At 47.8% G+C, this 19609-nt stretch overlaps 1 protein-coding gene across 2 annotated transcripts in view; it reads right to left on the bottom strand.

Moving 5' to 3' along the window:
• Positions 1-19609, bottom strand: part of LOC147097733 (ras GTPase-activating protein nGAP-like) — a 108913-nt gene that overhangs the window by 44896 nt on the left and 44408 nt on the right. Inside the window, exon 1 of one of the 2 annotated variants that reach the window (XM_085971777.1) lies at positions 11186-11512. The exons of the other annotated variant lie outside the window; for it this stretch is intronic. Coding sequence (XP_085827903.1) covers positions 11186-11225 — 40 coding nt within the window. The 5' untranslated portion in view covers positions 11226-11512. Of the gene's footprint in view, positions 1-11185; positions 11513-19609 lie in introns of those variants that run through there. 2 annotated transcript variants of the gene reach the window in all.

The raw sequence follows: 19609 nt of genomic DNA on the forward strand, positions 1-19609 counted from the left end.
TGCATCTAGAACGAAACTGAAACTAAACTAACTGCCTTGCTTCTCTCGGTCACATGCCCTCTGCTGGTCAGGCACAAGCAATCAATACATACAAACATGCTATTAAGGCATCATAATCGAACAGGCAAATACCATCTCTATTTGCTGATATCATTACAGTGGTGAGCTGCCTTCTTGAACCGCTGCAGTCTGTGTGGTGAAGGTGCTCCCACAGTGCTGTTAGGGAGGGAGTTCCAGGATTTTGACCCAGCGATGATGAAGGAACGGCCAATATATTTCCAAGTCAGGATGGTGTGTGCCTTGGAGGGGAACTTGGAGGTGGTGGTGTTCCCATGTGTCTGCTGCCCTTGTCCTTCTAGGCGGTAGAGGTCACGGGTTTGGGAGGTGCTGTTGAAGAAGCCTTGGCGAGTTGCTGCAGTGCATCATAGGGTATGCCTCCCAGAGTGTGTTAGGGTGTCTCCCAGGGTTGTGGAGGTCGCGGGTTTGGGAGGCGATGCCAAAGAACGGATACCGGGGGAGGACATAGAAATGGGGATTATTCTGGAGAGCGTTGAGGCTAGAGCCAGCACAGACGCTGCTCAATGGATCAAAATGGTGAGCTCCTTCTGTGCTGAAATTTCTATAAAAGCAAACTTCTGCGAAAGTGGAAGTCTGGGACTCCCCATGTAATAGGAAGTGCGCAGCGCACCTAAACAATGCAGAGGCTCATGTCACCAACTTAACCAACAGGACGCAACTCCAGTGTGACGCAACCTCGTGCTATTTTCTGCTAAGTGATGAGTTTAGAAGAATGAGAGGAAACGTATAAAATTCTGACAGGGCTAGACAGACTGGATGCAGGGAGGATGTTTCCCCTGGCTGGGGGGTGTCTAGAACAAGGGCTCACAGTCTCAGGATACGGGGTAGGACATTTAGGACTGAGATGAGGAGAAATTTCTTCACTCAGAGGGTGGTGAACCTGTGGAATTCTCTACCACAGAAGGCTGTGGAGGTCAAGTCACTGAATATATTTAAGATGGAGATAGATAGATTGCTAGACACAAAAGGCATCAAGGGGTATGGGGAGAGAGCGGGAATATGGTATTGAGATAGAGGATCAGCCATGATCACCTTGAATGGCGGAGCAGGCTCGAAGCGCCGAATGGCCGACTCCTGCTCCTATTTTCCTATGTTTCTATGTTTCTATGATCAGAGCCCAGTACACGTTGCGTCGGTCAGCGGACTTTAAATGCACAAGGTCAGGCAACATTGCGACTGAAGCAGGTGGCTATTAGATGCCCTGTTAAACAATTGTTCCTGGGTAATCCCGAATCCGGAGTGCGATTTCTGACCACAGTCCGGCTAAACGCGACCCTGGTTTTGGTCTTCACTGCAATTCAATAAACTTACTGAAGTAATATATCACGTGAAGTAAAATTATTACACACCAATTGCACCATCCTGACCAGATCTATACATGGTTCATTGTCTATAACTGCTTCAAGTTCTTAACTTACTGATAGGCACTGGCGAAGAACAACACAAATTCAAGTATGATAGCAAAATACTGCAGATGCTGGAAATCCGAAATAACAACAGAAAATGCTTGAAAAACTCAGCAGGTCAGGCAACATCCGTGGAGAGAAATTTGAGTTGACGTTTCGGGTCGTAACACTTTTTGAAAAAGGGTTTCGACCCGAAACGTCAACTCAAATTTCTCTCCACGGATGTTGCCTGACCTGCTGAGTTTTTCCAGCATTTTCTGTTGTTAACACAAATTCATTTCATTTGGGGCCAGTATTCCATCAGTCTGGGTTGGAGTTGAAGTCAGGTTTCAGTATTGAATATCACCAGTATAGCTCACTCACGTGTCAACTGTGGCTCGGTTGACAGCACACTCACCTCTGAGTTAGAGGATTGTGGGTTCAAGTCCCACTGCAGAGACTTGAGCAAAACATTCCAGGCTGACACTCCCAGTGCAGTACTGATGGAGCGCTGCACTGTCGGAGGGGCAGTACTGAGGGAGTGCTGCACTGTTGGAGGGGCAGTACTGATGGAGCGCTGCACTGTCGGAGGGGCAGTACTGATGGAGCGCCGCGCTGTCGGAGGGGCAGTACTGAGGGAGCGCCGCACTGTCAGAGGGGCAGTACTGAGGGAGTGCTGCACTGTTGGAGGGGCAGTACTGAGGGAGTGCTGCACTGCTGGAGGGGCAGTACTGAGGGAGCGCTGCACTGTTGGAGGGGCAGTACTGAGGGAGCGCTGCACTGTTGGAGGGGCAGTACTGAGGGAGTGCCGCACTGTCGGAGGGGCAGTACTGAGGGAGCGCCGCAGTGTCGGAGGGGCAGTACTGAGGGAGTACTGCACTGTGGGGGGGTGGCACTGAGGGGCGGTACTGTCGGAGGGGCAGTACTGAGGGAGCGCCGCACTGTCGAAGGGGCAGTACTGAGTGAGTGCTACACTGCCTGAGGTGTCGTCTTTCAGAGGACATGCTAAACCGAGGTCCCGTCTGCTCTGCTGTGACACTATTTCGAAGAAGAGCAGGAGAGTTCTCCCCGGTGTCCTGGCCAATATTTATCCCTCAATCAACATCACAAAAACAGATTATCTGGTCATTATCCCATTGCTGTTTGTGGGAGCTTGCTGTGCGCAAATTGGCTGCCACATTTCCTACATTACAACAGTGACCACACTTCATTGGTCGTAAAGCACTTTGGGATGTCCTGAGGTGGTGAAAGGTGCTATAGACATGTGAGCCTTTCTTTCTTACTACTTCTTGTGCCTCCTTGTGTTCGGTAGACTGTCCCTGTCTCCTCTGTGAGATACATTGGCTCCAAGGTGACTGTTATTAAATTTGGATGGCTGTTGACTGTTAGATCCGTGTATCTTAATGTTGTGTCCTTCAATAATCAGACAACAGACTGCAGGGAACGATTCAAGAGGTGTTTACTGAATGAGGGTTACACTAGAACTAACTCTACAGATCACTACTCAGGGTTTATATACAGGTGTGGTCACTGCCGGTACTACAGTATACAGGAGCTGTAAAAAGTAGTTCTCCCCTTAAAGGTACATACATTACATTGACCAGACCTTGTGTTGACCTGCTCCCCACAAAAGCTGTGTATTGTGTGCCACAAGGGACCCTTCCGAGATTGAGAGTTATTGCACTGAGTGTGAGATGTGGCTGCTGCTTCCTGTTCTCGGTAAACTGCAGGGTTGATTAGTGGGGAAGAAAAAAATATGTTTTTCAATGCTCATCTGTGCTTGATAAACTCTGGAAGAATTACTTTATATAATAAATTTTAAAAAGCTTGAAATTGCTCCTTCCTTCCAACTAGAGACCGCGTCCAGGGCCAACAGTAGGTTTTATACTGGGACTAACGGGCTGGTGAATTTGCCTCCTTCTGTGGCGAGTTTAGTGGCCAATCAATGTGCAAATTCAGCAATAACGGGGAGGTTGAGAGCGAGATGCAGTTTGTGCGAGGAAAACGGCGGAGGGGCGTAAATCGACCTGTAAGTTCTGGAGATCCGCAACTCACGGCATATCCCTTAATCCACTCAAACCTGCTGGTGGGTTTGTACTGTGGACTCCTCGCTATTTCTCTAGCAAGATTCGGCCCATTGTTACTGTACTGAGATCAGACTGTATCGGATACGGTAGCATAGTGGTTATGTCACTGGACTAGTAATCCAGACTTTAATAATCCAGAGACATGAGTTTAAATCCCACCAGGGTAGCTGGGGAATTTACATCTCAGTTAATAAATAAATCTGGAATTAAAAAGCTGGTGAACCTACTGGATTGTAGTAAAAATCCATCTGGTTCACTGATGTTCTTTAGGGAAGGAAATCTGCTGCCCCTGGCCGGTATGTGACTCCAGCCCCACAGCAATGTGGTTGGGTCTTAACTACCCGCCGCCCCCTTTAGGGCAATAAATGCTGGCCTTGCCAGCGACGCCCACATCCTGTGAACGAAGGAGGGGAGAAAAAAACCTAGGTTCATAACTGGGGACAGGGTTCACTGATAACCTCTGTGGCAGTTCAATATTACACACCATGCATGTTCCAGCAGATGACATGAGGTGGTTGTCTCTGTGACTGGTGGGGGTGGAGGGAACACACTGCAAGTGTTGGTACAGTATTGGGAGCCAGCCCTCCCCCCGGATCTAAAGAGAGACACACATTCTGAGGGAGCCTCGTTTCATCTTCTGAAAGGCAGTGAATCTTTGTGCCCATGGGGACGGCTTAATATTGAGAATCTGTACCTGCTCCTATCCGCCCACGCCCCCTCCCCCCACCGGTGGTTTTCTGCCCATTCCTTTTAGTGGGTGGAAAATCATGGTGGGTGGACTCCCGAATTCTTGATGTGCATGTGTAGCTCTATGCCAGGGGCAGTGAAGATGAGAATTAACATTAGCTACCCAAAGGAAAATGGATACTGAAGGACACACCAGCCTACAGCAGCAGAAATTGGGTCTAGTAAGTCAATAAGTACAGAAAAGTGTAAATCTGATGGTCCTAGGTTCAACGGTTGAAATGATCGCAGAATGATACAGCACAGGAGGAGGCCATTCGGCCCATCGTGCCTGTGCCGGCTCTTTGAAAGAGCTCTCCAATTAGTCCCACTCCCCCCTGCTCTTTCCCCACAGTCCTGCACATTTTTCCTTTACAAGTATTTATCCAATTCCCTTTTATAAAGATACTATTGAATCTGCTTCCGCCACCCTTTCAGGCAGCGCGTTCCAGATCACAACAACATAATAGTACGTAATTGGACCTTTGGTGGAACTAGAGGAAGGTTACAGCAGCAGATGAGCAAAAGGTCCAACATGATATCAGTAAGAAAAATGGGCCCATTATTCTAGAAGGTGGATGTTGAATTCTTACTAGGGTTGGATGAAGAGGGGCGGGAGGGGGCTGGTGTGGAGCATAAACACCGGCATGGACCTGTTGGGTTGAACGGCCTGTTTCTGTGCTGTAGACTCGATGTAAAAGAAAGACTTGTGTTTCTCCAGCGTCTTTCACAACCTCAGGACGTCCCAAAGCGCTTCACAGCCAATGAATTACATTTTGGCGTGTAGTCACTGTTGTAACGTAGGAGACACAGCAGCCAATTTGCGCACAGCAAGCTCCCACAAAAGTGACAATGACCCGATATTCTGTTTTATTTAGTGATGTTGATTAAGGGACAATTATTGGCCAGGACACCGGGGAGAACTCCCCTGCTCTTCTTCGAATTGGTACCGCGGGATCTTTTACATCCACCTGAGAGAGCATTTAACGGGAAGCTGGATAAACGCATGAGGGAGAAAGGATTAGAAGGTTATGGTGATAGGGATGAGGTGAAGAGGGGCGGGAGGAGGCTGGTGTGGAGCATAAACACCGGCACGGACCAGTTGGGCCGAATGGCCTGTTTCTGTGCTGTAAATACTTAGTAATACTTTGTGACTTTTGTAGCAATCAATAGGTAAATGCATCCTGTCCCAGTCCAGACATAACTCCGCACTCAGTAGTGTAACTTATCAAAGATTCCACCAGTTCTTAAAAAAATGCATCAGCGTCTTTATCAGAGACTGTTGCATCTCAATGCTGAGGTGGAGCCTGTCACTTCCTGCAGATAGCATCGCTGAGATGCAACTTAAAAAGTCCTGATAGGGAAACGCGGGGAGGAAATGGTAGGTGAGCGGGTGAGAGACTGAATTGCCAGTAAGTATCAAAATGGGGGGGAAGTACCAGCTTCAGCTACGATCACACATTGAGCGATCAAAACACTTGGGACATTCTTGCGCCATTACCATTGATTCACACTATTGGTTACAGAATCTTCCTCGTCAGAGGTATCAGCTGTGGCTCAGTGGGTAACACCTGCACCTCCGAGTCTGATGGTTCATGGGTTCAAGTCCCACTCCAAAGACTTGAGCACAAAAATCTAGGCTGACACTCCCAGTGCAGTGCTGAGGGAGCGCCGCACTGTCGGAGGGGCAGTACTGAGGGAGCGCCGCACTGTCGGAGAGGCAGCACTGAGGGAGTGCCGCACTGTTGGAGGGGCAGTACTGAGGGAGTGCCGCACTGTCGGAGAGGCAGCACTGAGGGAGTGCCGCACTGTCGGAGGGGCGATACTGAGGGAGTGCCACACTGTCGGAGGGGCAGTACTGAGGGAGTGCTGCACTGTCAGAGGGGTAGTACTGAGGGAGTGCTGCACTGTCGGAGGGGCAGTACTGAGGGAGCGCTGCACTGTCGGAGGGGTTGTACTGAGGGAGAGCCGCACTGTCGGAGGGGCAGTACTGAGGGAGCACTGCACTGTCGGAGGGGCAGCACTGCGGGCGTGCTGCACTGTCGGAGGGTCAGTACTGAGGGAGTGCTGCACTGTCGGAGGTGCTGTCTTTCGGATAAGACGTTAAACCGAGGCCCCGTCTGCTCTCTCAGGTGGATGGAAAAGATCCCACGGCACTATTTCAAAGAAGAGCAGGGGAGTTTTCCCCGGTGTCCTGGCCAATATTTATCCCTCAATCAACATCACTAAAACAGATTAACTGGTCATTATCACATTGCTGTTTGTGGGAGCTTGCTGTGCGCAAGGTGGGTGTTTCCAGTGGGGTTCCGCAGGGCTCAGTACTAGGTCCCTTGCTTTTTGTGATATATATCAATGATTTGGACTTGAATGTAGGAAGTATGATTAAGAAGTTTGCAGATGATACAAAAATTGGCCGTGTGGTTGATAATGAAGAAGGAAGCTGTAGACTGCAGGAAGATATCAATGGACTGGTCAGGTGGGCAGAACAGTGGCAAATGGAATTCAATCCAGAGAAGTGTGAGGTAATGCATTTGGGGAGGGCTAACAAGGAAAGGGAATACACACTAAATGGTAGGACACTGAGAAGTGTAGAAGATCAGAGGGACCTTGGAGCGCATGTCCACAGATCCCTGAAGGTAGCAGGACAGGTAGATAAGGTGGTTAAGAAGGCATATGGGATACTTGCCTTTATTAGCCCAGGCATAGAATATAAGAGCAGGGAGGTTATGCTTGAACTGTATAAAACACTAGTTAGGCCACAGCTAGAATACTGCGTGCAGTTCTGGTCACCACATTACAGGAAGGATGTGATTGCACTAGAGAGGGTGCAGGGGAGATTTACGAGGATGTTGCCAGGACTGGAGAATTTTAGCGATGAGGGAAGATTAGATAGGCTGGGTTTGTTTTCTTTGGAACAGAGGAGGCTGAGGGGAGATTTAATTGAGGTGTATAAAATTATTCGGGGCCTAGATAGAGTGGATAGGAAGGACCTATTTCCCTTAGCAGAGAGGTCAATAACCAGGGGGCATAGATTTAAAGTAATTGGTAGAAAGATTAGAGGGGAGTTGAGGAGAACTTTTTTCACCCAGAGGGTGGTGGGGTCTGGAACTCACTGCCTGAAAGGGTGGTAGAGGCAGAAACCCTCATCACATTTAAAAAGTACTTGGATATGCGCTTGAAGTGCCGTAACCTGCAGGGCTACGGACCAAGTGCTGGAAAGTGGGTTAGCGTGGAGAGCTCTTTGTCGGCCAGCATGGACACAATGGGCTGAATGGCCTCCTTCTTTGCTGTAAATTTCTATGAGCACCTGGACCCCTTCACCTGCTTAGAGTAAAGAAGCCCAGCTCTCTGATCGTGGTGAACCGGTGGAACCAAGACAACGGGGGTCTGCGATTCCACCATTGGGAGAAGGGAGTCGGTTTCAGTTGTGTAAATGCACAGAGCTTGTTTAGCCCTCTCATCCCAGGAATCAGTTTAGTGAACCTTCGTTGCACCGCCTCTAAGGCAAGTGTATCCTTCCTTAGATAAGGAGACCAAAACTGTGCACAATGCTCCAGGTGTGGTCTCACCAAAGCACTGTATAAAAGTCAGGCTGCCTATCGTGAAAGCACTAGTCCCGGCCAGAATGGAGATGATTGGGTAATTCCCCCGTCAATCACGCCTAGAGACAGCACTGCGGTAAGTGACTGGGATCGATTTTACGCACATCATCTGTATTGTGTAACTATCCTCCTCTCACTGCATCTTGCTGGAGAAATAATCCTGCTTTTATCGGGAGACTTTGCTGTAGTTTCGGTCATGAGCTCCGTTTGCTGCAGTTTGTGGAGACTCTGTGTAAATAGACTCTGTTTGTTGTTTGCTGAGTAAATAGACTCTGTTTGTTGTTTGCTGAGTAAATAGACTCTGTATGTTGTTTGCTGAGTAAATAGACTCTGTTTGTTGTTTGCTGAGTAAATAGACTCTGTATGTTGTTTGCTGAGTAAATAGACTCTGTTTGCTGTGAGCCCTGCCCTAAGTCCCGCCCCGCACGCCTCTAACTCATTGGCTGACACAGTGGTGTCAATACCCACTTCGTATCAGTGAGGCCCAGAACACCTATGGAGATATTGTCCCCAGTTTGAAAATAAAAGTGGAGGAGCTGCACCACAGATATCACTTTCTAGATGTCCATGCACAAATCTAAAAGTACCTTTAATCCCACGCACTCCAGCTCCGTCTCGCACTCTCTTTCTCAGACACACTCCCTTCATTTCTCTGTTGATGCTGCCTGCGTCATAAACAGGACATGTCTGCAGATCTAAATTTTAACAAAGCCCAAGGCTGGGAGCTTAAAGACGCACATTGCTCATGAGCGATGTGGCAACAGCTAAGCTTGTTTGTGATAAGATGTTCAATATGAAATATGGATTCCAGTTCGTCGTCGCTGCACAAGAAGAGAATTCAGCAAAAAATACTAAATGTTAACGTTCGATCATTTATCAGTGGAACCCAAGCGCGCCTGATTCCAGGTTAGCTCAAGATTCTCTCCAGCCATTAGCAGATCGCAGGGGTTCGGCAGCAGTAAAGGACATTGTGTACAAACCCTTCTCACTGAGGCCTGATGGTTACTCCAAGTAAGAGGTGCAAAGGAGGTTCTAACCTCAAACCCGACAAAAGAAGAGCTGACAAAGCAAGATTACAAAGAAAGAACCAGCGTCTTTCACAACTTCAGGACGTCTCAAAGTGCATTACAGCCAATGAAGTGCTTTTTGAAGTGTAGTCACTGTTGTAATGTAGGAAACGCAGCAGCCTATTTGCAAACAGCAATGTGATAATGACCCAGATAATCTGTTTTAGTGATGTTGGTTAAGGGATAAATATTGGCCCAGGACACCGGGGAGAACTCTCCTGCTCTTCTTTGAGATATTTTACGTCCACCTGTAAGGGTAGACGGGTCCTGGTTTTAACATCTCATCCAAAAGATGGCACCTCCGACAGTGCAGCGCTCCCTCAGTACTGCCCCTCCGACAGTGCAGCGCTCCCTCAGTACTGCCCCTCTGACAGTGCCGCGATCCCTCACTACTGACCCTCCGACAGTGCGGCGCTCCCTCAGTACTGCCCCTCCGACAGTGCGGTACTCGCTCAGTACTGCCCATCCGACAGTGCAGCACTCCCTCAGTACTGCTCCTCCGATAGTGCGGCACTCCCTCAGTACTGCTCCACTGACAGTGCAACACTCCCTCAGTGCTGCCTCTCCGACAGTGCGGCGGTCCCTCAGTACTGACACACCGACAGTGTGGCACTCCCTCAGTACTGCCCCACCGACAGTGCAGCACTCCCTCAGTACTGCCCCTCTGACAGTGCGGCACTCCCTCAGTACTGCCCCTCCGACAGTGCAGCGCTCCCTCAGTACTGCCCCCTGACAGTGCAGCGCTCCCTCAGTACTGCCCCTCCGACAGTGCGGCATTCCCTCAGTATTGCCCCTCCGACAGTGCGGCGCTCCCTCAGTGCTGCCCCTCCGACAGTGCAGCACTCCCTCAGTACTGCCCCTCCGACAGTGCAGTACTCCCTCAGTACTACCCCTCCGACAGTGCCGCTATCCCTCAGTACTGACCCTCCGACAGTGCAGCACTCCCTCAGTACTGCCCCTCCGACAGTGCGGCGCTCCCTCAGTACTGCCCCTCCGACAGTGCGGCGCTCCCTCAGTACTGCCCCTCCGACAGTGCAGCACTCCCTCAGTACTGCCCCCTGACAGTGCAGCGCTCCCTCAGTACTGCCCCTCCGACAGTGCGGCATTCCCTCAGTATTGCCCCTCCGACAGTGCAGCGCTCCCTCAGTACTGCCCCTCCGACAGTGCAGCACTCCCTCAGTACTGCCCCTCCGACAGTGCAGTACTCCCTCAGTACTACCCCTCCGACAGTGCCGCTATCCCTCAGTACTGACCCTCCGACAGTGCAGCACTCCCTCAGTACTGCCCCTCCGACAGTGCGGCGCTCCCTCAGTACTGCCCCTCCGACAGTGCGGCGCTCCCTCAGTACTGTCCCTCTGACAGTGCGGCGCTCCCTCAGTACTGCCCCTCCGACAGTGCGGCGCTCCCTCAGTACTGTCCCTCTGACAGTGCGGCACTCCCTCAGTACTGCCCCACCGACAGTGCGGCGCTACCTCAGTACTGCCCCTCCGACAGTGCGGCGCTCCCTCAGTACTGCCCCACCGACAGTGCGGCGCTCCCTCAGTACTGCACTGGGAGTGTCAGCCTAGATCTTTGTACTCAAGTCTCGGAAGTCTTTCTTCCTTTAACCTGCCACAGATTTATAAATATGACTGAAAAATATTAGGGAATGCAGAAACCCAATGCTAAATTCACCATCTTTCTTTGACACTAAAATATTAAACTTTCTAAAACATCCACCATCTTCCTCAGACAGAACAAAGCTGTTTGGATCCGTTTTAGTCCACAGCTTCACACCTGTTAATCAGAACCTCTACAGAAGGAAATTAATGGTGTCCCATTTATCAGGATCTCCCATTAAGCAAAACCTATGGAAATCAATCGGCTCCTGTGAAAACCTCCCTGTAAAATATTTCCACTTATTAAAAGTGTCCCCATTAACAGGCATCATTTGTGTCTTATGAAGCTGCCGAACTATACACAATCACGGTGGACCTTGAAAGCTATATTTGAGTAATCGGGACTGTTTATTCCAGCGGATGGTGATGGTTTTATTGTACCTGCTTCAACAAATACAGTTTTCTTTCTGGATTGCATGGGGGCAAACTTAAGTTACAGACTTGAGCGGAAAAATAAACTTTTTAAAAATGGTTTTTCTTTTCTATTAAGCGTCAGCGTCCGAAAGCAGTAAACACCCGAGGACGGATCGATCCTTTAAAAGGCTGAACTATGATGTGAGTCAGCGGTGACGAGTCATCACTCACCTTGCTTTGCCCCACAGACTAACCATCGCTTCAACGCCATCCTGATCTGCAGCTGTCGCGATTTTGCCCCGGGGGCTCAACGTTACGCTCTGAACGCCTGGCGTCTTCAGGCTGGCGCTGTCTCTGCCGTCTGAAGGAAGCTTTCCCAACCCCGTTCCTGTTTTATTTTTTTATTTTTTTGCCAGAGCCGGTGGGCTCCTCTCGAAGATCAGTCTCTCTGAAGCTGCTCGCAAGGGCTCTGACTCTACCCTGCAAGACGCTGCCTCTCACATCAGAGAGCGCTGTGTCAGTTGGTTTGTAACTGACACCCAACCCCGCCGGTCACGTGACCATGTCAGTCTGATTCAGAGGAAATATTCAGCCCCGGACCTTTGCCGTGTTTCTACCTTCATTACTTCCTGTTCTTGGCAGAAACATGTCTCGCAGACAGTAAAAAATTTCCCTGATTCACAACGAGATTGTTTTTTGCTTCTTAGATGTAACGACAAGCTTTGCAATCATTTTCCCAGTCAGCGGGACCACCGAATTCAGCAGCAACTGTAGAATCTTACAGGAGGAGGCCATTGTGTTTGTGTTTGGGTCTCGCTGTGCCTCACAACATTGCCCAGCTGAGGAGGAGCGCATGTGGTCAGATATGCTGGTCCTACCAAGGCTTCTCAAGTTGGCTGTTATGAGAAGAGCTCTAGACGAGCCCTGAGGGGATTGTCCGTCATTCCGAGGAGGTACCTCAGCAGAGTCCTTTCCTACAACAGCTTGGCTGAGGCTTAGAGCGCAGTGTGTGGAGAACCCCAGGCAAGAACCTCCGTTCTACCACTTCGTGGCTCAGTACTTCGAGTAACTGCACTGCCGCCAGTATAAAGGTTTCATAAACTGCATTTCGCCCCGACCAGTGATAACTCAGTAGGCTACAAAGAGCCTGGATGTGTAAAAGCAATTCACTTGCAACATTTTGTAGTGTAAAAAAACATGTTTAATGGATCTTTTATTACTGTTACTGATTAATGTTAAGAAAAAATAAAATAGGCCTCAGCTAGAATACTGCGTGCAGTTCTGGTCACCACATTACAGGAAGGATGTGATTACACTAGAGAGGGTGCAGAGGAGATTTACGAGGATGTTGCCTGGGCTGGGGAATTTCAGCGATGAGGAAAGATTGGAGAGGCTGGGGTTGTTTTCTTTGGAACAGAGGAGGCTGAGGGGAGATTTAATTGAGGTGTATAAAATTATGAGGGGCCTAGATAGAGTGGATAGGAAGGACCGATTTCCCTTAGCAGCGAGGTCAATAACCAGGGGCACAGATTTAAAGTAATTGGTAGAAGGATTAGAGGGGAGTTGAGGAGAATATTCTTCACCCAGAGGGTGGTGGGGGTCTGGAACTCACTGCCTGAAAGGGTGGTAGAGGCAGAGACCCTCATCACATTTAAAAAGTACTTGGATATGCGCTTGAAGCGCCGTAACCTACAGGGCTACGGACCGAGAGCTGGAAAGTGTGGAATTAGGGCTGGGTAGCTCTTTGTCGGCCGGCGCGGACACGATGGGCCGAATGGCCTCCTTCTGTGCCGTAAATGTCTATGATTTTATGATTCGGCCCATCGTGCCTCTGCTGGCTCTTTGAAAGAGCTCTCCAATGGCAAACATTCAAAGATCGCATGGATGAGCTACAGAATTTGTTCATCTCAGTTTGGCATAAAAATAAAACAAAAAAGGTGACTCAACCGTGGCTAACAAGGGAAATTAGGGATAACATAAGATCCAAGGAGAGGACATATAAATTGGCCAGAAAAAGCAGTAAACCTGAGGATTGGGAGCAGTTTAGGATTCAACAAAGGAGGATAAAGGGATTAATTAAGAGGGGGAAAATAGAGTATGAGAGTAAGCTTGCAGGGAACATAAAAACTGACTGTAAAAGCTTTTATAGATATGTGAAGAGAAAAAGATTGGTGAAGTCAAGTGTAGGTCCCTTGCAGTCAGAATCAGGGGAATTTATAATGGGGAATAAAGAAATGGCAGACCAATTAAATACATACTTTGGTTCTGTCTTCACAAAGGAGGACACAAATAACCTCCCAAAGATGTTGGGAAACATAGGGTCTAATGAAAGGGAGGAACTGATAGAAATCAGTATTTGTAGGGAAATAGTGTTCGGGAAATTGATGGGATTGAGGGCCGATAAATCCCCAGGGCCTGATAATCTACATCCTAGGGTACTTAAAGAAGTGGCCCTAGAAATAGTAGATACGTTGCTGGTCATCTTCCAAAATTCGATAGACTCTGGAACAGTACCCATGGATTGGCGGGTAGCTAATGTTACCCCACTGTTCAAAAAGGGTGGTAGAGAGAAAACGGGGAATTATAGACCGGTAAGTCTGACATCGGTAGTAGGGAAAATGCTAGAGTCCATTATAAAGGATGTAATAGCAGAACACTTGGAAAAAAGAGACCGGATCGGACAAAGTCAACATGGATTTACAAAAGGTAAATCGTGCTTGACTAATCTACTGGAAATTTTTGAGGATGTAACTGGTAAAATAGATAAGGGAGAACCAGTGGATGTGGTGCATTTGGATTTTCAAAAGGCTTTCGATAAGGTCCCGCATAAGAGATTAGCGTGTAAAATTAAGGCACATGGGATTGGGGGCAAGGTATTGACTTGGATAGAGAACTGGTTGGCAGACAGAAAGCAAAGAGTTGGAATAAACGGGTCTTTTTCCGAGTGGCAGGCAGTGACTAGTGGGGTACCGCAGGGATCGATCCTTGGACCCCAGCTATTCACAATATATATTAATGATCTGGACGAGGGAACTAGATGTAATATCTCCAAGTTTGCAGATGACACAAAGCTGGGTGGGTGTGTGTGCTGTGAGGAGGATGCTGAGAAACTCCAGGATGATTTGGACAGGTTGGGTGATTGGGCAAAAGCATGGCAGATGCAATATAACGTGGATAAATGTGAGGTTATCCACTTTGGTGGCAAAAACAGGAAGGCAGATTATTATCTGAATGGCAATAGATTGGGAGAAGGGGGAGTGCAACGAGACCTGGGCGTCCTTGTGCACCAGTCGCTTAAAGTAAGCATGCAGGTGCAGCAGGCGGTTAAGAAGGCAAATGGTATGTTGGCCTTCGTAGCGAGAGGGTTTGAGTACAGGAACAAGGATGTCTTGCTGCAGTTGTACAGGGCCTTGATGAGACCACATCTTGAGTATTGTGTGCAGTTTTGGTCGCCTTATCTGAGGAAGGATGTTCTTGCCATGGAAGGAGTGCAGCGAAGATTCACCAGGCTAATACCTGGGATGGCAGGAATGACATATGAGGAGAGATTGGGTCGATTGGGCTTGTACTCGCTGGAGTTTAGAAGAATGAGAGGGGATCTCATCGAAACTTATAAAATTCTAACAGGACTAGACAGACTAGATGCTGGAAGGATGTTCCCGATGGTCGGGGAGTCCAGAACCAGGGGACACAGTCTAAAGATAAGGGGTAAGCCATTTAGGACAGAGATGAGGAGGAATTTCTTCACCCAGAGAGTGGTGAACCTGTGGAATTCTATACCAAAGAAGGCAGTAGAGACCAATTCATTAAATATATTCAAGAAGGAGTTGGATATATTTCTTAAGGCTAAAGGGATCAAGGGATATGGGCAGAAGGCAGGGACAGGGTACTGAATTTGGATTAACAACAGAAAATGCTGGAAAAACTCAGCAGGTCAGGCAACATCCGTGGAGAGAAATTTGAGTTGACGTTTCGGGTTGGACCCTTCTTCAAAACTGGAAAGAAAAGAAACTAGATCGGAGGCAGGGCTGCGATCGGACAAAAGAATAAAAGAAACAAAAGAAGTAAAAGAGATTAGAAGCTAGACGAGATGGTAATAGGCTGGGATTAGGTGTAAAGTGTGCCGGCAGGGCAAAAGATAGCTGCCAGGTGTGAGAGAGAAACAAAAGGAAAGGGGGGGGGGGGAAAAGGAGTGGAACAATTACAAGAGAAAATGAAATGGGGGCCGAGCTTATGATCTGAAATTGTTGAACTCGAGTTCAACAATTTCAGATCATAAGCTCGGCCCCCATTTCATTTTCTCTTGTAATTGTTCCACTCCTTTCCCCCCCCCCCCCTTTCCTTTTGTTTCTCTCTCACACCTGGCAGCTATCTTTTGCCCTGCCAGCACACTTTACACCTAATCCCAGCCTATTACCATCTCGTCTAGCTTCTAATCTCTTTTACTTCTTTTGTTTCTTTTATTCTTTTGTCCGATCGCAGCCCTGCCTCCGATCTAGTTTCTTTTCTTTCCAGTTTTGAAGAAGGGTCCAACCTGAAACGTCAACTCAAATTTCTCTCCACGGATGTTGCCTGACCTGCTGAGTTTTTCCAGCATTTTCTGTTGTTATTTCGGATTTCCAACATCTGCAGTATTTTGCTATCGTACTGAATTTGGATGATCAGCCATGATCTTATTGAATGGCGGAGCAGGCTCGAGGGGCCGAATGGCCTACTCCTGCTCCTATCTTCTGTGTTTCTATGTTTCTATGTCCCACAGCCCCCTGCTCTTTCCCCACAGCCCTGCAATTTCTCCTTTTCAAGTATTTATCCAATTCCCTTTTGAAAGTTACTATTGAATCTGCTTCCACCGCCCTTCCAGGCAGCGCATTCCAGATCACAACAAGTCGCTGCGTAATAAAAAAATTCTCATCTCCTCCCTGGATCTTTTGCCAATTATCTGAAATCTGTGTCCTCTGGTTACCGACCCTCCTGCTACTGGGAATAGTTTCTCCTTATTTACTCTATCAAAACCCTTCATGATTTTGAACGCCTCTATTAAATCTCCCCTTAACCTGCTCTGCTCTAAGGAGAACAATCCCAGCTTCCCCAGTCTCTCCACGTAACTGAAGCCTGGCTGATTTCACCTCTCCCTCACTATACCGAGGCCACTGTAGAGCCCTAACTGCTGCCTTGGAGTCAACTAATTCGGTGTACAGCAGGAGTAGAGGAACAGAGAGACCTTGGAGTGCATGTCCACAGATCCCTGAAGGTAGCAGGACAGGTAGATAAGGTGGTTAAGAAGGCATACGGAATACTTGCCTTTATTAGCCGAGGCAGGAGGGTTATGCTTGAACTGTATAAAACACTAGTTAGGCCACAGCTAGAATACTGTGTGCAGTTCTGGTCACCACATTACAGGAAGGATGTGATTGCACTAGAGAGGGCGCAGAGGAGATTTACGAGGATGTTGCCTGGGCTGGGGAATTTTAGCTATGAGGAAGATTGGATAGGCTGGGGTTGTTTTCTTTGGAACAGAGGAGGCTGAGGGGAGATTTAATTGAGGTGTATAAAATTATGAGGGGCCTAGATAGAGTGGATAGGAAGGACCTATTTCCCTTAGCAGAGAGGTCAATAACCAGGGGACAGAGATTTAAAGTCATTGGTCGGAGGATTAGAGGGGAGTTGAGGAGAATATTCTTCACCCAGAGGGTGGTGGGGGTCTGGAACTCACTGCCTGAAAGGGTGGTAGAGGCAGAAACCCTCATCGCATTTAAAAAGTACTTGGATATGCACATGAAGTGCCGTAACCTACAGGGCTGGGACCAAGAGCTGGAAAGTGTGGAATTAGGGCTGGAGAGCTCTTTGTCGGCCGGCGCGGACACGATGGGCCGAATGGCCTCCTTCTGTGCCGTAAATGTCTATGATTTTATGATTCGGCCCATCGTGCCTCTGCTGGCTCTTTGAAAGAGCTCTCCAATGGCAAACATTCAAAGATCGCATGGATGAGCTACAGAATTTGTTCATCTCAGTTTGGCATAAAAATAAAACAAAAAAGGTGACTCAACTGTGGCTAACAAGGGAAATTAGGGATAACATAAGATCCAAGGAGAGGACATATAAATTGGCCAGAAAAAGCAGTAAACCTGAGGATTGGGAGCAGTTTAGGATTCAACAAAGGAGGATAAAGGGATTAATTAAGAGGGGGAAAATAGAGTATGAGAGTAAGCTTGCAGGGAACATAAAAACTGACTGTAAAAGCTTTTATAGATATGTGAAGAGAAAAAGATTGGTGAAGTCAAGTGTAGGTCCCTTGCAGTCAGAATCAGGGGAATTTATAATGGGGAATAAAGAAATGGCAGACCAATTAAATACATACTTTGGTTCTGTCTTCACAAAGGAGGACACAAATAACCTCCCAAAGATGTTGGGAAACATAGGGTCTAATGAAAGGGAGGAACTGATAGAAATCAGTATTTGTAGGGAAATAGTGTTAGGGAAATTGATGGGATTGAGGGCCGATAAATCCCCAGGGCCTGATAATCTACATCCTAGGGTACTTAAAGAAGTGGCCCTAGAAATAGTAGATACATTGCTGGTCATCTTCCAAAATTCGATAGACTCTGGAACAGTACCCATGGATTGGCGGGTAGCTAATGTTACCCCACTGTTCAAAAAGGGTGGTAGAGAGAAAACGGGGAATTATAGACCGGTAAGTCTGACATCGGTAGTAGGGAAAATGCTAGAGTCCATTATAAAGGATGTAATAGCAGAACACTTGGAAAAAAGAGACCGGATCGGACAAAGTCAACATGGATTTACAAAAGGTAAATCGTGCTTGACTAATCTACTGGAATTTTTTGAGGATGTAACTGGTAAAATAGATAAGGGAGAACCAGTGGATGTGGTGCATTTGGATTTTCAAAAGGCTTTCGATAAGGTCCCGCATAAGAGATTAGCGTGTAAAATTAAGGCACATGGGATTGGGGGCAAGGTATTGACTTGGATAGAGAACTGGTTGGCAGACAGAAAGCAAAGAGTTGGAATAAACGGGTCTTTTTCCGAGTGGCAGGCAGTGACTAGTGGGGTACCGCAGGGATCGATCCTTGGACCCCAGCTATTCACAATATATATTAATGATCTGGACGAGGGAACTAGATGTAATATCTCCAAGTTTGCAGATGACACAAAGCTGGGTGGGTGTGTGTGCTGTGAGGAGGATGCTGAGAAACTCCAGGATGATTTGGACAGGTTGGGTGATTGGGCAAAAGCATGGCAGATGCAATATAACGTGGATAAATGTGAGGTTATCCACTTTGGTGGCAAAAACAGGAAGGCAGATTATTATCTGAATGGCAATAGATTGGGAGAAGGGGGAGTGCAACGAGACCTGGGCGTCCTTGTGCACCAGTCGCTTAAAGTAAGCATGCAGGTGCAGCAGGCGGTTAAGAAGGCAAATGGTATGTTGGCCTTCGTAGCGAGAGGGTTTGAGTACAGGAACAAGGATGTCTTGCTGCAGTTGTACAGGGCCTTGATGAGACCACATCTTGAGTATTGTGTGCAGTTTTGGTCGCCTTATCTGAGGAAGGATGTTCTTGCCATGGAAGGAGTGCAGCGAAGATTCACCAGGCTAATACCTGGGATGGCAGGAATGACATATGAGGAGAGATTGGGTCGATTGGGCTTGTACTCGCTGGAGTTTAGAAGAATGAGAGGGGATCTCATCGAAACTTATAAAATTCTAACAGGACTAGACAGACTAGATGCTGGAAGGATGTTCCCGATGGTCGGGGAGTCCAGAACCAGGGGACACAGTCTAAAGATAAGGGGTAAGCCATTTAGGACAGAGATGAGGAGGAATTTCTTCACCCAGAGAGTGGTGAACCTGTGGAATTCTATACCAAAGAAGGCAGTAGAGACCAATTCATTAAATATATTCAAGAAGGAGTTGGATATATTTCTTAAGGCTAAAGGGATCAAGGGATATGGGCAGAAGGCAGGGACAGGGTACTGAATTTGGATTAACAACAGAAAATGCTGGAAAAACTCAGCAGGTCAGGCAACATCCGTGGAGAGAAATTTGAGTTGACGTTTCGGGTTGGACCCTTCTTCAAAACTGGAAAGAAAAGAAACTAGATCGGAGGCAGGGCTGCGATCGGACAAAAGAATAAAAGAAACAAAAGAAGTAAAAGAGATTAGAAGCTAGACGAGATGGTAATAGGCTGGGATTAGGTGTAAAGTGTGCTGGCAGGGCAAAAGATAGCTGCCAGGTGTGAGAGAGAAACAAAAGGAAAGGGGGGGGGGGGGAAAAGGAGTGGAACAATTACAAGAGAAAATGAAATGGGGGCCGAGCTTATGATCTGAAATTGTTGAACTCGAGTTCAACAATTTCAGATCATAAGCTCGGCCCCCATTTCATTTTCTCTTGTAATTGTTCCACTCCTTTCCCCCCCCCCCCCCCCCCTTTCCTTTTGTTTCTCTCTCACACCTGGCAGCTATCTTTTGCCCTGCCAGCACACTTTACACCTAATCCCAGCCTATTACCATCTCGTCTAGCTTCTAATCTCTTTTACTTCTTTTGTTTCTTTTATTCTTTTGTCCGATCGCAGCCCTGCCTCCGATCTAGTTTCTTTTCTTTCCAGTTTTGAAGAAGGGTCCAACCCGAAACGTCAACTC

The sequence above is a fragment of the Somniosus microcephalus genome, chromosome 31 (assembly GCF_052327205.1).
Source record: "Somniosus microcephalus isolate GS21.2 chromosome 31, FLI_Smic_1.0, whole genome shotgun sequence".
In the NCBI taxonomy this organism is placed as follows: Eukaryota; Metazoa; Chordata; class Chondrichthyes; order Squaliformes; family Somniosidae; genus Somniosus; species Somniosus microcephalus.